Source organism: Mixophyes fleayi, chromosome 12 (genome assembly GCF_038048845.1).
Source record: "Mixophyes fleayi isolate aMixFle1 chromosome 12, aMixFle1.hap1, whole genome shotgun sequence".
NCBI classification, from domain to species: domain Eukaryota; kingdom Metazoa; phylum Chordata; class Amphibia; order Anura; family Limnodynastidae; genus Mixophyes; species Mixophyes fleayi.
In genome coordinates this window covers 81,415,158-81,431,866 of record NC_134413.1, presented here as the reverse complement: position 1 = coordinate 81,431,866, position 16,709 = coordinate 81,415,158, and the positions used below count along the sequence as shown (strand labels likewise).

At 44.2% G+C, this 16,709-nt stretch overlaps 1 protein-coding gene across 1 annotated transcript; it reads left to right on the top strand.

The window, feature by feature from the left end:
* The first annotated feature begins 393 nt into the window (after positions 1–393).
* On the top strand, positions 394–7,291 carry LOC142108134 (uncharacterized). Its single transcript, XM_075191737.1, has 5 exons — positions 394–501; positions 2,897–3,052; positions 4,149–4,313; positions 5,516–5,674; positions 7,030–7,291. Exons 1-5 carry the CDS (start codon positions 499–501, stop codon positions 7,192–7,194), a joined length of 648 nt encoding a protein of 215 aa, XP_075047838.1. The 5' UTR covers positions 394–498; the 3' UTR covers positions 7,195–7,291.
* Positions 7,292–16,709: the final 9,418 nt, after the last annotated feature.

The window sequence follows — 16,709 nt, the reverse complement described above, 5'->3', positions numbered from 1 at the left end:
CCAAATCTGATTGGTTGTTAAGGGTTACAGACAGGTGTCTCTTTCTTTCATTAAATGTATTGTTCTAACTTATTACTGAGATTAAGAGTAGCGTATAGCCTATCACTGGAATACAGGGTGCCCAGTTAGTGCGAAGCTGGACACATATTAAAGATCCATTCTGCAATACGATTATAGCACATGATCTGGTTATTTTACCTATACCCAGTTCTGCAATGTTTAGATGACTTTACAAATACAACAAACCATTTTTGGGATCCCCAGACACAGAGAGGTCTACTGTACGCAGCCTCAGTCTGTACCTACTAACCCCCCTTTCTAATTACTCATCACTGATCAGGCTCCATGGCTGAGAGGAATGCAGCAATTGGGGAGGGTGTTGGCCAGTGGCCTATGGGTGCGGCTCTCTCCTCCTAAAAGTTTTTCCTGCCCTGACTGTTTAGAGCTCTTTCTCTCTCCCTTAGACAGCAGCTGGTTTCTCTGCAGATCTCCCTCACCATGGTAAGTTCACTAACTTTCTACTTAACTTGCACAAATGTCTATTAAACTTTGGTGTGAAAAATGTTTCATATTTGCAGTCAGGAAGGTGTTAACTAGATAGTACTCAATGTGTTCCTCTAACGTAGCAGAATCTAATGTGCTTTATGTGTGTGTCACGTTGCAATAGGAGATTCTAGATATATTTTCTTGTACCTGTAGTTCCATAGGTTGTCTGCCCCCTTTGGGGTATACTTGGTGATACAGTAGACCAGGAATGTTTCTGGGTCCTTTAATCTAATTTACTGCCTGCATATTTCTCCAACAATGCGCTATAAAGACGCCACCCAGCGAGTTGCTACCTGATGCTCAATGCTAGAAAGTGGATAATATCCACTTTTAATGCCAAAGCATTCACCCCTCTGGTTGGGATGAGGTTAAAAACCAAAGCCTGTAACTCATAAAAGTTCCTTTTTGTAAAGAAAGATATCTAACTGGGTGCGTCACACACTTCCTGTGGCTTATTCTATAAGAACAATCTGTAAACCTGTGTGGGGGTTTAATTATCTGTCACAGTGGATAAGGGATAAATTCCCTCAGTCTCTGGTCTCCATGTCTACAGGTTTGTGTCTGTGGTAAGTTTACCTGTGTTTAAAACCTGCTAAAATAATAAAATATATAGTGACCCTAAACTGCCTGACACTCATCCTGCAAAACGTAGATACATGAATGTTGTAGAAGAGGCTGAGTTGTACTTTTTCTTGTACAACTTTGTTTACTCAGAATATCACTTGAAAGTTTATCACTGCACACTACCATTTTTTTCTGTGAAAGTCCATCCACCACCCCAAGCCACTCACTTTGAACAATTAAAAATAAATCTTGCAGGTTGGTTACATCTTGCACTTATCATGCATTGTTCTGACTGTTTTTATCATTGTTGACATTGCTTTAAGTTTGTATTTTACAGGCCTGTAATCCACCCCCCCCCCCTCCCTCCCTAAAATAAATAAATAAATAAATAAATAAATAAATCTGTACAAGCTGAGTGTAGAATTGATGCCATACACTATCTTGTGTCTAGTTGCCTCTTGCATGGCGTCTTAGACTGGTTTTCCTGTTGGGATTAGTCTGAGCTATATGTATGCTCACATGAACATGCTAAGTGATTGGCCCCACCTCCTGAGAGAGGACACATCTGCCAGTCAGTAGTGCTGTGATTGAACAGGCTTCTGCATGTCTGGGATTTGGGAATTTGTCCCCCAAGTGTGACACTCTCTCCATATGAGTGCTGTTTCCATTGTTAACCATCACCCGCATGCTGGTGATTACTCATTGTCCAGTCATGAAGGAAGTTATATTGTGATGGTTTATGTAGGAAAACTTTGCACCCCAGGGCTTCACCTGCCCTGTCTGTGCTAAGACTGGGCGTGTGTTTACGTGTCTGACATTCCACCAGTGATTCATGGGAAATCGTTAGGGCAACAAACCGGTGTGCTAGCAACTCTAATACTGCATATATACAATATGCACAAGATTACTTCCCACCAACCCTCCACTGATCCACAGTGTTTTGCACCACAAAAACTACCCAAAAATTAGGTTTGGGGGTTTGGAAGTACACCATCAAGGGAAGAATAATCAGCTATGGTACATGAAGTTATTATTGACACTTAATTATATGGTGCCAGCATACTGGGTAGCACTTCCCAATTGGGGACCTACACGGTAACAATACATGAGTGGGTATTAATACACAAAGTGGTAAGAGGGCGTTGCTAGGAAGCTTACAATCTATAGGGAAATAGGAGTTTGATACGTGAGGATAAATTCTACTCATTGCTTATGGAAGAAGTGCTTAGTGGGACTATGTGATCCAATCAGAGGGATTTTGAATACAGAAGGAGAATAAATGTCGGCTTGTAATCTGGAATAGGAGCAGACCTTGAGCAGAGGGGAAGATTGGGGAGATATTGAGACTAGAGAATAGATGAATGGTGGGGAGGCTTTGTTAATGGCCTTGTAAACTAGTGGTAGTATGCTGCTACTTGTATAACTACAAGTATCTTATGTTTGATTCTTTAAAGTGCTGACGGCCAATAGGGACTGACAGTAGAGATCTCCAGGAGATCCATTAATAAGGTTAGATTCTGAGCAGGATACTATCTGTGTGGGGTTTGTATGTTCTCCCCGTGTTTGGGTGGGATTCATTCTCCCCTCTAAAGACAGCTGGTATGCTAATAATATATACAACAAACCGGATGCATCTTGTGGTGACTTTAAGGGATTTATTTTGTAGGTTAACGTTTCACATGTCTCTGCTGTAAATGAAACGTTCTCTATATTTTGCAGGTCTTGAATAATGCTGATTAAGACTTAGATTCCATATGTATTCTCCTAAATCTTGATGTATTTTTAGGCACAAAAGAATCAGGCTCCCCCAACAGAGATGGAACGTTCCATGGAGAAGATTATCACCATATTCCAGAGGTACGCTGGCAAAGAGGGCAACCAGGCCTCCATGAACTTCAAAGAGTTTGAGAACTTCATGAACACTGAGCTGTCTTTCACCAAAGTAAGTGCTTGTTGGCCTAACAATCGGTTTTATGATGATATAAAAAGAAATGGAACCATCACAAGCGCTCTAAATGACTTGTGCCTCACCATAAACCAAGACCAATAAAACAATAACGATTATATATGTGGTGACGAAATTCTTGGGTGTATGTCTTTCCAGCACATCCACTCAACCGGTGTATACCAAAACTATAAGAATATAAACACAGTGTAGCAAATTTTAAATAAAAATGAATACGCCCTTAACATGTGACTGATATGGTGAAGAGTCCAAGAACACAGAGTAGAGTATACCACAGGTCCAACCAATGACCAGCAGCCCATCGTGGTTACTTAGTAGATCTCCATCTTTCACTCTGCTTCTCAATGCAACCTTGAGAAATGTATTGCGGTTTCTTTAATTCCAGTTGTTGAATGTTTCATTCAATGGACTCCCAAATATCATTCATTGTAAGAACTGTTAGAGAAGAACCAGCTTCTGGTGCATTGCCTTCTTAACATCCAATATTTAATATAAAAAGCTCCAGAGTCCCCTCCCGGGGTTGGGTAATCCTTTCTACCAGATGTCCATGGTTTACACAGCATGCAGAGAGATTGAATTCTCTGGATGAGGTCCCGGGATCCTTATCTCATGGTGAGTGGTCCAAAGTACATGAGGTCGACTGTTTCACCAATGGGTCACAAGCAACACATATCAATTTCTATGGTCTTCATCCAGTCTTCACTGTGTGTGAGCGATGTTTTTGGGGGGGAGCTCATCCATTGGTATTGTGTGGGGCAGCTGGTCTGGCCACAGTGGCAAGTTGGACAGATAATCTTAACGTCTGTGTGAATCAATTGCACTGATGGGCCTCCATGGTAATGTGGCAATTTGTCCTCGCCAATGTGTGGGCAGAAATACATCACCTACGATGTGTAGAAGCTATAATGCTCTTTATTTTCAATACAGATCACTTGCTCAATAGTAGAACAAGTGATTTCCTAGTCCACTGTCTTGATATTTAGTCATTGTGTCCTTCGATGGCCATTTCTGAGTTTTCACTATGCTTTCCTCCTCCTCACATATCTCATCTCTCCCGTTCTTGATCCTTCAGAACCAAAAGGACCCGACCATCCTGAAGAAGATTATGTGCTCTGTGGATGGAGGGGTGGATGGGAAGAAGGACAACGAGTTGGACTTCCAAGAGTTCTTCAACCTCATCGGTGGCATTATGGTGGCTTGTCATGATGCTTTGTCAAAGTGCCCCCCAGCAAAAAAGGTATTGTCTTTAATGTAACTTGTGGTCTCTATGCTCAGACTCTTTGTATATAGCGCATTCTATTGTGTTTGGCACAAATAAGCCTGTTGCTTGGAGATATTTGTGTTTTTAAAATGAGTCATATCGGTTTCCTAACTCTACCAGACCAGATGTGTCATGAGAAACTGTCCAGACATCAACAGCCTGACTGTATATGAGAAGTGATCTAGAAGGACAGATCGGTACAACACAGGCTTTTACTGACACCCCTAGCCTGGACTTGAAGTGCCAGTAATAGTCTGTTACATTGTCATTGTATATTCTTCCATTCTCCGATCAACAGTATAAATCTATACACATGATATACAAAAAGGCTGCTCAGAAATAACCATAGGCATGCAGCCTATGTAATTCATTTCATATGTCTAGTTTGTTGTATAATGGATATATCACTGACCAGCATACACACATTTGGACTCCCTGTTTCCATAGAGTACATAGAGTAAACCAGTACTAACTCTCCTCAAACTACCATTTAACTGCATTTAAAGGGCCAGTCATTTTTAATTTTTATTACACAAACACTCTACCTTCGGCTTGCCCCATGTTTTGCTGCACTGTTTGACAGTCAGCTGTGCACGTAAATCTCCCACCCTTGTTCCCTTGTATAGACCAAAAGGGGGGTGCTGGAAATTAGGGTGTCAGCCGTGCAGGTCACATTGGATGCAATGCAGAAAAGAGATAATGGCTGGGGGCATAGTGGTGAGCCAGTAGTCTTCTAACCTCTTGGTAGCAAAGTACGCTGTGACACTTTACTATAATATTAAGCAATGGGCCAACTTGCCAGATGCTAGCGCACTTTGGCTTCCACCCAACAGAAGAAACTGAATGCAAAAGAAATTGTGTACAAAAGGCTAATGCGGTGGTAATCTATCACCGATGATGAAAAATCCAACAGGGTTTAGTGCTGCAAAAAAATCCGAATTGTGATAAAAATGGATAATAAATGTAACAGACTCCAGCTTCTTCAGGAAGTGGAAGACACTACGGTATTAACCCTCCATATGCTCTGCTAGTTCTTAAAGGAATTTGTAACCATGAATTGGAGAACATATTATTCTAGATACTATAGCTACGTAGTATAGTTCCTGTCCTCGCAGTGAGTCTGGGTTTACATACTGCTAAACATTAAATATTGGATGTCTTCTGTTCCCTTCCCACAGAACCCAGTCCCTGCTACTCCTCCCACACAGATGGAGACAGCCATGGAAAGCATCATTCGGATCTTCCAGCACTATGCCGGCAAAAAAGGAGACAAGAATCAGATGAATTACTCAGAGTTTGAAGCTTTCATGAACGCAGAGCTGAAATCTTTCACAGCTGTAAGTTCTCATGGTGGTGGTGGGGGGTCTGTGTACTTCACAATAGTCCACTTTAATCTCTTCAAAAAAATGTAAGTTGCCTTGTCGCGCTTTTCAAAAAGTTTGTTTAAGGTGTATTGGAGAAGGGTGGAGATGAAACAATCTTTATCTTCTGCACTGCAATCAGCTTGTTTGGAAGTGGGTAATAGAACACAATGTAGACAATTGGATCTGAATGTTCACAGCAGCACAGATCACTTCAGGAAGTGTGTGCTGGTCATGTGGGAGGGAGTGACCTGTCAACTCGTGTGATTTGTGTTAGTGAGGACAGGGCTGCATGTGACAGGGGCAGTGACATGATGTGAGGAGGGGAATGGAGGCAGCAGGAAGCCACAGACTGAGAGTTATATAGTGGAAGGAGCAGGGTCCCCAGCAGCACAGAGTATATCAGGAGATGAGTGATGTGTTAGTGAGGACAGGGCTACATGTGGCAGGGGCAGTGACATGATGTGAGGAGGGGAATGGAGGCAGCAGGAAGCCACAGACTGAGAGTTATATAGTGGAAGGAGCCGGGTCCCCAGCAGCACAGAGTATATCAGGAGATGAGTGATGTGTTAGTGAGGACAGGGCTGCATGTGACAGGGGCAGTGACATGATGTGAGGAGGGGAATGGAGGCAGCAGGAAGCCACAGGTTCTGTTATAGATGGTGGAAGGAGCAGGGTCTCCATCACTGAGTATGATGTGAGGTTCCTGTCACCAGGGGCGAACCTAGACTTTTTTTTTTTTAGGGAGGGGGTAATTTAGCATGGTCATGCACCCCCTTCAGTCTGATTGACTAGTCCCAGTTGTTCCCACAACCTGGTCACAATTGTCCCCGTCCTTTTGATCGGCATCTTCTCATTTTAAATGTTATGCTTCTGCTGTTATGAGCCGCCACTGGTTGTCACTCACTCATGAAGACTATAGGACGAAACGCCTCTCTATGAAACATATGTCATACATCCAACTTTCATTTGCTTTGTTTTTATGTACAGTGTAATTTAGCCAAACATGTGAGTGGTTGTAAGTAGTAGTTTCTACTTTACTGTAGTCATTGAAGTGCCAATATTTGTGTTCTGTAATGTACAGTGCTCGTATACAAAGGATCAGATCTAGGAATAAATACTATATTGTACAGACAGGAAGACTGGTGGGGGTGGGGGAAAATGTTCTCGTGTTGCTGAATGTTATAGAAACTGTAGTTGATTGAGATCCGAGTACTCTTGGGTGCAGTAGAGTATAAGTAATGATTCTATAGTTTCCATCTACTTCCGTTGCGCTCTACAGTATTAAAGTGCCAATGTATCGCTGATTATTTTTCATTTCCCCCCTCTAGAATCAGAAGGACCCGAACGTTGTCCGCAAGCTGATGGAATCTGTGGACGGAGCAGTTGATGGGAAACAGGACAAGGAGCTGAATTTCCAGGAGTTCATGAACCTGACTGGTGGGATCATGACGGCGTGCAATGACGCTCTGATGAGCCGTCTGAAGAAGCCCTGAGACCACTGGGTGCACATACTGTACCTTGCAGACATTCCTTGGATTCCAGATGTGAATTGTGACCATTTTTCTTGTAATAAAATAATAAGGGACCAAACACTTTTGTGCTTATTCTGGTGGTCAGTGACTGATCCTGATTAAATAAGTGACAAAGGTGTGCATGTGTGTGACACACAGTCTTGTATTTAAATGTGCAAGGTGACGTCCTCCCCAGGGCCTCGGATGCAGCTGGGAGAGTTGGCTTCATTCCCTGACCGGGCTGACTTCTCTGAGTGATGTTTAGCCAGATGCCTGTACCATGCAGACCGCTCTATATCCCTCATTCACTCTGAGGACATGGGTCATCTCTCCTGGTCTATTCTGTCATAGTCATACTGGTGGCCATGAGTAGTTATGGTGGTGACCCCCTTCTCTCTGAGCACCTATATTATTGCAGTGCTGACTATCTCCCTTCTCATCATTAGTCCAGGTGTCCAGCATCACTTACTCGCTGAACCCTCCCCAACAGCACTTCTTTTGGCTTTGCTGCGGAGCGCTGCTCTATCCTTCCTCATTTCACACAACCCAGTATTGCAGGCCTCAAATCTTTAACCATTTCATAAAAAATTACTGATTGCTATCTGTTTTTGTAAATTTTTCTATCAAAATGTTATCCAGCACTGAAAGTATTTGCAACACATACAAGTAGAGAATTCCAAGTCCAGGGTCCATCATTCCACCATGGTAGTCTTTGGCCTCCTATTTGTAGGCGAAAAGTAGTCTTTGATTTTTTTTATTTTTTTTTAAGTTATGGTTTTGAGCTGTCAATGTATTAACGGGCTCCATGTTACCAGCTCAGGTGTGGTGAGGCCCATGAGTCCTGGCTGACTTGTGGTTCCCTATGTTCTCCTGACCTCTATCTCTGTAGAACCACATCCATCGGGCTGACCTCTCTGGCTGCTTCTGTCAATGCCTGGTGAATGGTGCCCCACCCAGGAACCACAATACCCAACGGCAGGAAGTTCTACAACTCCTTGTACTCATACACTCCAGGCCTCTGTGGTTCTGTCTCATTGTGGTTCAGCTGGAGCTGCTGACCTGTGAATACCCCCTACAGGCCCAGAACACTTCCTCTATCCTCTGTGGCTGTTCCTTCTCAGGACGTGATGTGTCTTCAGTATTAGACAGATCATTAGTTTTTTTACTACAAGGTTCTCGATAAACATCAGTAAGTGGAGTAGTCAACTATTAAATATGTCCCAAAGATAATTATTAGGCTGCCAATCTAATAGTGTTATGCACCTCCAAATAAATGGTAATAGTAAAGATGACATCATACTATCAAACAAACTAATGTAATATGAAGGAATATAATTAAAAATGTCCAATCATGGTCCAATATGTGCACACTTATACATACTACATACGCAACATCTCCTCCTCCCACCCCTCTCCCCCCACTCCCACCGCTTCCCCTCCCGCCATCAACCAGCTGTGGTCCTCCTTCATCCCCACATCAGGTGAAGAAGTTCGCTCCCTTATTCTTTCCTCTCCACCCTCTACCTGTCCTCTTGATCCCATCCCCTCCCACCTCCTTCGCTCTCTCTCCTACTGCCTGCTCCTACCTATCACACCTCTTCAACCTATCACTCTCCTCTGGTGTTGTCCCATCCTCATTCAAACACGCTCTTATCTCCCCTATCCTTAAGAAACCCAATCTCGACCCCACCTCTCTTGCTAACTACCGCCCTATCTCTCTTCTCCCATATGCCTCCAAATTACTTGAGCAGATTGTCTGCAGCCACCTCACCAGACACCTCTCTGACAACTCCCTCCTTGACCCTCTCCAATCCGGCTACCGCCCCCTCCACTCCACTGAAACGGCCCTGGCTAAAGTTACCGATGATCTCCTATCAGCCAAATCCAAGGGTTACTACTCCATACTCAGCCTCCTTGACCTCTCCGCAGCCTTCGACACCGTGGACCACCCCCTCCTACTGCAAACTCTTTTCTCACTCGGCCTCTCTGGCTCTGTCCATGCCTGGTTCACCTCATACCTTGCTAATCGCTCCTTCTCCGTATCCATGTCTGGTTCTTCCTCCACCCCCTCCCCTCTCCCTGTTGGAGTCCCTCAGGGCTCTGTTCTTGGCCCTTTACTCTTTTCGCTCTATACTTCCTCCCTTGGGGCTCTTATCTCCTCTTTCGGTCTTCAGTATCGCCTATATGCTGATGATATTTAACTCTACATCTCTTCTCCTGAACTTTCCTCCTCCCTCCTCTCTCGTGTAACTGACTGCCTCTCAGCCATCTCATCCTGGATGTCCTCTCGCTTTCTTAAAATTAACATCTCCAAAACCGAACTCATTGTCTTTCCCCCACCCAGGCTCCCTTCTCACCATGACCTCTCTATCGTTGTTAACAACTCCACTATCTCCTCTGTCACCCAGCTCCGCTGCCTAGGTGTCACTCTCGACTCCTCTCTCTCTTTTGCCCCCCACATTCAATCCCTTGCCCAAGCCTGTCGCTTCCAACTCCGTAACATTGCCCGCATCCGTCCCTTCCTCTCTCAAGATGCCACCAAAACTATCATCCATGCTCTCATCATCTCCCGTCTTGACTACTGCAACCTCCTCCTTACTGGCCTCCCCTGCTCCCGCCTTGCCCCCCTCCGCTCTATACTCAATGCGGCTGCGAGACTCATCTTCCCTACAGAATCCTTTTCAAACTCCTCACCACCACTTACAAGGCTCTCTCTGTCTACTGCCCCTTACATCTCTAACCTCCTCTCCATTCACACCTCCGCCCGCTCCCTGCGCTCAGCCAATGATCGCCGCCTCTCCTCCACTCTGATCACCTCTTCCCACTCTAGAATCCAAGACTTCTCCCGTGCTGCCCCCCTTCACTGGAACGACCTCCCTCGCTCCATCCGTCTCTCACCCAATCTGTGCTCCTTCAAGCGGGCTCTTAAAACTCACCTGTTCCTTAAGGCCTACCAATCATCCACTTAACCTCTCACCTCTTCTGGTTCTCCCCTGCCCCCTTTCTCTCTCCCCGTTGCTTCACTGGCTCCCTTATGTACCTGATTCTGTTTACCCTCCCTTAGGATGTAAGCTTGTATGAGCAGGGCCCATCTTCCCTCCTGTCTCCATACCTGTTCTTCCGCTCCGTCACTACTGTATCTGCCTGCCTGGAGTTTCTGAAGTACTGGTACTTTGTGTTTATTGTTCTGTACTGTCTTACCCTGTATAGTCTACTGTTTGTACCATGTACGGCGCTGCGGAAACCTTGTGGCGCCTTACAAATAAACGATAATAATAATACTATAAACTGATCCTTGATTGGACATTTTTAATTATATTCCTGCATATTACATTAGTTTGTTTGATAGTATGACGCCATCTTTACTATTACCATGGATCCTGATAAAAGCTGTTGGGAAGCAGTGAATCGCCAACTAGGCTTGTATTTAAGAGTCGTTTGTTGCAGAAAATGGTGAAAAGTCAATGTTCATGTCTTGGTCTGTAAGTGTGCAAGTAGAAATTAGTGAATTCCCACAGTTCAATTCATCACACAATTTTTGCCCAGTAGTTTAATTCTTGGCAAATTTTGAAGAGAAAAACAAATCCATTTTAAACTTTTTTTTTTTTATTTTTGTTCCACTTATAAAATCTTTCGCTACACGCCCCTTTTCAGTGTAAAAGTTGATTGAAACCAAACATGTCAAATCATAAACCTCCCTGAATTTCTTGTCACGACCCTACTCTTACCAGGGAGAGTAACCCTGTGCACACTGAAGTATAATTTTATTTCACCACTAGATGGCAGATGGGTAGCACATGTTGGGGTATAGAAGGAGAACACTCAGAAATAAGCTATTGTGGATTCACAGATTCTTACCAATGGCAGATGTTTATTATTGGCTTTTACATGTAGGGTGTCACAAAGTTCTGCACCGCTGTACATTTCGGTTGTACAAACAAGATAGACATAGGTCACGTAAACCGAGAAACGCTAGCAAAAAATCTACAGGACACCAGTAGAGCCGAATAGAGTGGGCAATGAAAAATTAAGTCATAATATAAAGGGCAATTACAAGGATGGCAAGGTGAGCCGAAGGTGACAAGGGGAGGGGTAGGAAGAGGAAGGAGGGCCCGAGTCAAGGCTCCCAATTCCACTGCGCAGAGCGAAGCAGCCTGGCAGGTGAAGCTGTAAAAGTGGTCTTGTCGCTGGCAGTCAGTATTGTCAAGGAGCTGACTACCGGCTGCCCCGGACAAAATGTAATGGTACGTTGCAGCGATGAGAAGTTTTTCTATCACTGCAATAAGCAGAGATAGAAAACTAGTCTATCTCTGCCAGATAGTAAGTAAACTCCTTCATCTCAGCATGACTATTTCTCCAAATGTCCATGTCAAAATATATAATACAGATGATAATTGAGACATTTTTGGGTGGTTAGGGCCCACAACAACTAAACGTCTGTTACAGCTAGCGGACTTATAAACCAGTAGAACCAGACAGAGGTCTTCACCTATAGCAGCCGCCTTTCCCGTAGAGCTCGTTCTGCTCACAGGTACTCGGATGCCCCCAGGTCTTATACTCAGAGTAGTACAGGTTTATGAACGTACTGTAGCACAGTAGCGGGATATAGTGAATCAAGCATGGTCAGAAACAGGAAAAGGTCTTAGTTCCGGAACAGGTACTGTGGTCAGAAATCAGGCAAAAAGTCAGGGCTGGCAGCAAATGAGGAGGGTCCAGAAACAAAGCAAAGGTCAGGGCAACAGGCAAGAATCAAATCCAATAAACAGGGCCAAGGGTCATACACGAGGAATCCAACAGCAAAACATGTTCAGAGCACAGGAGCAGGCTAGCACACAGAAACTGAGAACTATAACCGGCAGGGAGGCTAAGCCCTCCCTGCGTTATATACAGAGACTGGCCAATAGGAACAAGGATACCAGCCTGGGGTAAATCAGCCTATGGGGCTGGTTAATTAATTAATAATCTAATAGTTGCGCACGCGCCCGGCTTTCCGTAATGCCGGGACGCGGCGCTACAAGTTACGGCAGCCCGACCATTGCCTAGGTGTAAACAGGAAGTGGTGTCCCGGTTGTCATGGAGACGGCAAGGATGCATCCTGTGGGCACAGTGAGTCGCAGCGACTTGAGGCACCACCGCGACTCGTGACAACATCCCCCTGATATGGTGAGATAAAGCTGCACTACCACCTACAGAACACATTCCCCTCCCCCTATTGCCACAGAGTCTCGGGGCTGATACAGTGCTTTATCCAGGGGGCAAATGTCTGAATTTAGTTACCCCCGGGGCTCCAACTAGTGAGTGGGGCTCGTTAATAAAATCTATTAATACCCCATTCATACTGCACCAAAATCCCGGGTTTTTGCCGGGGCGAGCTCAAACGACCCGGGTCTTGGTGCAGTATGAATGGTACAAGTCAAAAATCCCGGGTCTAAAAACCCGGGTCTTCAACCTGGGATTTATCGAGGGGTAATTCCTGGGTTGGACCTGGGTTGCCTGCACTATGAATGGTGCAACCCGGGTTTTTCAACCCGGGTTGCACAGAAAACAAGCTGATTGGCTGTCTGCCTGTCTCTGGAGGATGATGTCATCGGTGGGAGCCCGTGGAAGATTCAAGAAGGAACATGAACTCTGGGCTACACAAAAGTGAGTCGTCGGCCATGATGAAAAGTAATGTGGTAAACAATGACCACCCACTTTTGCATCATCTTTATGCGTCAAAAAACCAGTCACCTTTCAATGACATCACCATTTTCAGCCAATGAAAACTGCTCTGGTGATGACTCCCACAAATTGCCAGGGCACAGACTTGTGCAGTATGAATGGGGTCAACCCGGGAAATTCCCGGGTCCGAGGTGCAGTATGAATGGTGTTTCTGAGCTGGGACGCTCCGAGCCCCGGCAAAAACCTGGCTTGAAAAACCCGGGATATTGCCGGGGCGGCAGTATGAAAGCGGTATAAGTAGGTGGCAGTGCAGCTTTAAATAACACGTCTGTGATCAGAAGTGAGAACTCTGTACCACTTCTCTCATACAGACACAACTAAACTACACTTTGTAATGTGCCTCAAATGTTTATAGCCAGCTCAGGCACTATTGAACTACAATTCCCAGCATACCCAGCCAGCCTCTGGACACTACTTTCTAGCCAGTTATCTAGAGCTCAGCAGCTTCTGTCCTAATCTGAGCATTAGGGGATCAGGATCACATTTCATGCTGTGGGTATTATTCTGTTATTTTAGTACTGAAAAGAAGCTGGTTTCTCAACATACCAAATCTAACCTCTGAAATGACCTTTACAACATCTAATGTGTAATGAAGGATTAAGTCACCTCGTCTGGTTGGATCCAGGCTGAGGTTCTACACCCAAGGCAGAGGGATAACAGGTTAACTGCAAAACTATCAGGGTAACAATTGTTCCTTGTACTTCATTGTTTTCAAAGTATAAAAGTGATTACCTAGAGTTGCTTTGTTTGACGTATAGAATCTATAGACCAGTGAGATGTATTTAAACTCTGATAGAGAAAATAACTTGGGGGACATAAAACAATATATGGTGATTAGACTCTTAGGGGCATATTCAATTGTCCGCGGTTTTTCCGCGCAGGATTACCGTAATAACGGTAATCCTGCGCGGAAAAAACGTTAATACGGTAATTTACTCGCTGGATTTCAGCTCGCAGCTCGGGGAGCTGCAAGCCGAAATCCAGCGAGAGATTACCGTATTTAACGGTAATATTTTTTGAGCGCTCGAACTTTGGGACAATTGAATATGCCCCTTAGTGTATATGCACCAACGATGAATGATTACTGTTCCAAAGCACATTGTATCGTTTGATCTGATTTTATAAACGGACTAAAAATCTTGTTCAACGATTAAACGATGTGCGGCAAATGTGGAAGTGTGCACGCGCTCACGACCAGCAGTGTCCATAGATAGACTTTGCAGAGTCACAATCTTTTCAGCCGATGACTATGACAGATGAAGAGCACAGATCCGACGGTAAATCATGTAGGTGTGTACGCATGGATCGGCATGCTCACTGGGACCTTTCAGTCATTGGTGAAATCGTTACAGAAATCGCATCTGCAGTAATATTCTGTAGTGTGTACTCAGCTTAACTGTATACGAACCCACGGAAGGCTGTGTAATGTGGGGGAGCATAGGCGAAGACCCTGAGGGGATTGTAGTCATCTGGAATCCCCCAAGACCAAACTTATAGGGGCAGACTGAATTAAGAGCGAAGTCCCTCGAGCGAGGTGATACTGTGTGCTATACCGGTACAGTTATGCTCTGAGCTCTTTGAGCTGAGATTTTAACCAGAAACCTTTGATTTAGGAATCTCACACAAGATCTTCACTCTTTATTGAATCTGCTCCACAGATTGATATATTCAGGGAAGAAGTCTATGGAGAAGACACATTTCTAGATGCGTCTGTGCCTCCCTGTTGCACTTTGACGGAGAAGCACATTCCTAGGTGCACCCCGACCGGCGTAATAAAACACACACTCAGATGCCACATGTGATAACAACAGTTGAGATGTCCCCTTGTTCTCAAAATGAATTAATGACATAAATTAGGCTCAATCAGGTAGTACTTCAAAAGAAAAACAGAAATTGTGAATTTTGAATTGTATTTAAAATGTGGCCATTTTTCTGTGTGTTAAATAAAGATGTTTGGAATTCCACATGGAAATTACATCAGTTTAATAATTTGGTTTTACATATACATAGGTATGCACTTAGGACTTTATTGTAATTAATTATATGTTTTATTGGATTTTAGGACCTATTTTCCTGTTTAGCTGCACTCCAATTTTATCAATTTTTCTTGACTTCTATGGTATCTATTGATTTTAATCTGTAGTTTCTTCCCCTTTCAATGATTTGTTAGGCAATATAGAGAGGTGAGCGCTAGTTATTTTGATATATTTTGCATCATTAAGAATAGTTCTACTCTCCCGGAATGTCTGGGAAACTCCCACATTTCTAGCACCTGCCCACATCCCTAGTGAGTGGGTGAGGGTAGGGTTTAATGTCGTGATTCACAGCGAATCGCTACATCGGGCCCCGCCCTCTGCTGTATTATGCCGCGGATCACAATGAGCAGCGTGGGGGTGGGGCGTAGGGCAGGGATGGTGCACTCCCCCTGCACTTTACAACAGGTCTCCTAGAGGGTATGTCAATAAATCACACCCGCCCCAGACTTCGTGCAGTTCCCATCTCTCAGAGGGGAGGAGTCCAGCTGCTATATTTTAAAGAAAGTTGCACAATTCAAAGTGAGTCCATTCTCAAAGGTCCTATATGTCACTCTCTGGTCATTTTACATTTTAAATGGTATTTTCTCTGCTAACGGGGGATCCCAGGACATAGAGGAAGGAGAGGGAGTATAAATGCATTTAGACATATGTGGCCTAAAAAAGACACAGAATGTATATGTAACTATGAGTTTAATTAATGTAACATGCTGTCTTTATTAGCACATCCACTACTGGAACACTTGGGAGATTGAATATGTCAGGGAGATGGTTATTAGATCTTTAGTAGCCTTTCACCCCCAATAAAAAATTACTGCATTACATCCAAGTGACCATGAGGGGGAGCCAGATACTTAGGTTTGACCAAATGCAGACCTTAAAAAGCTGCAAGGGAAATTGAAACTTTAAATTCACCCTTCCCTAAAACCACTCAGCCAATGGTCAGTTCCAGACAGTTTTATGCTAACGTGTAGCCAATACTGCACTAGCAATGTAATGTATTTGGTTACTTGGTTGTAAACCCAGAAACACGCCCTGCAATCAATCCGATTGTTCAGTGCAACCACATAATGATACGATTGGCCAGACACAGAAAGACAAATTAGCTTTAGCTAAACAAGGCCTGTCTGTCATTCTGGTAATTCCTGGTGGCTATTATACAACGCAGAGTCACTTAGCTGGGGGCTATACACCCTGCCCCACAGTAGTTCCACCAATGGCTCAGGATCCTTATGCAGCAATCTAGTGGTATAATAGAAATCCTGCCCCAAGGAGCTTGCAATCTAGCTGCATAATGAAAGACTTACAGAAATGTACTTCTCATGCTGCTCTGCAACAAGGTTACAATCTTAGTCCTTAAGTGCTTGTAGTGTCCCACAGAGCTTACAATCTATTGGTATAATATGAGAAGAAGCTTACAGTGCTATAATGGGTGACCCGGTGACAAGAAGTACACACTCTAGTGGTATAAACACAGTCCAAGTGCAGTAACTGTGATTGAGGCAGAGCCGCAGATACACCCGTCAGGAGCCGTATCGGGTGCCTGAGAAGCTAGCTGCTTCTGATTGGCTGATGCTCATATAGGCGTGAATACATGATTTTTACATACATCTTTTATAAGCTTTTCTTTGGACCCATGAGTCCAACTCAGCCACCCATGGTTATGTATTTAAATAACATATCTTACCGTTGTCTACAGGGGCTATCTTGGGTGGGTCACTGAGCTACCTGCATTTTTTCTTC

Excerpts from the sequence above, each read along its gene's own strand:
- LOC142108134 (XM_075191737.1), top strand. Across the intron at positions 4,314-5,515 it reads AGTGCCCCCCAGCAAAAAAG|AACCCAGTCCCTGCTACTCC; the intron begins GTATTGTCTTTA and ends CCCTTCCCACAG. Across the intron at positions 5,675-7,029 it reads AGCTGAAATCTTTCACAGCT|AATCAGAAGGACCCGAACGT; the intron begins GTAAGTTCTCAT and ends TCCCCCCTCTAG.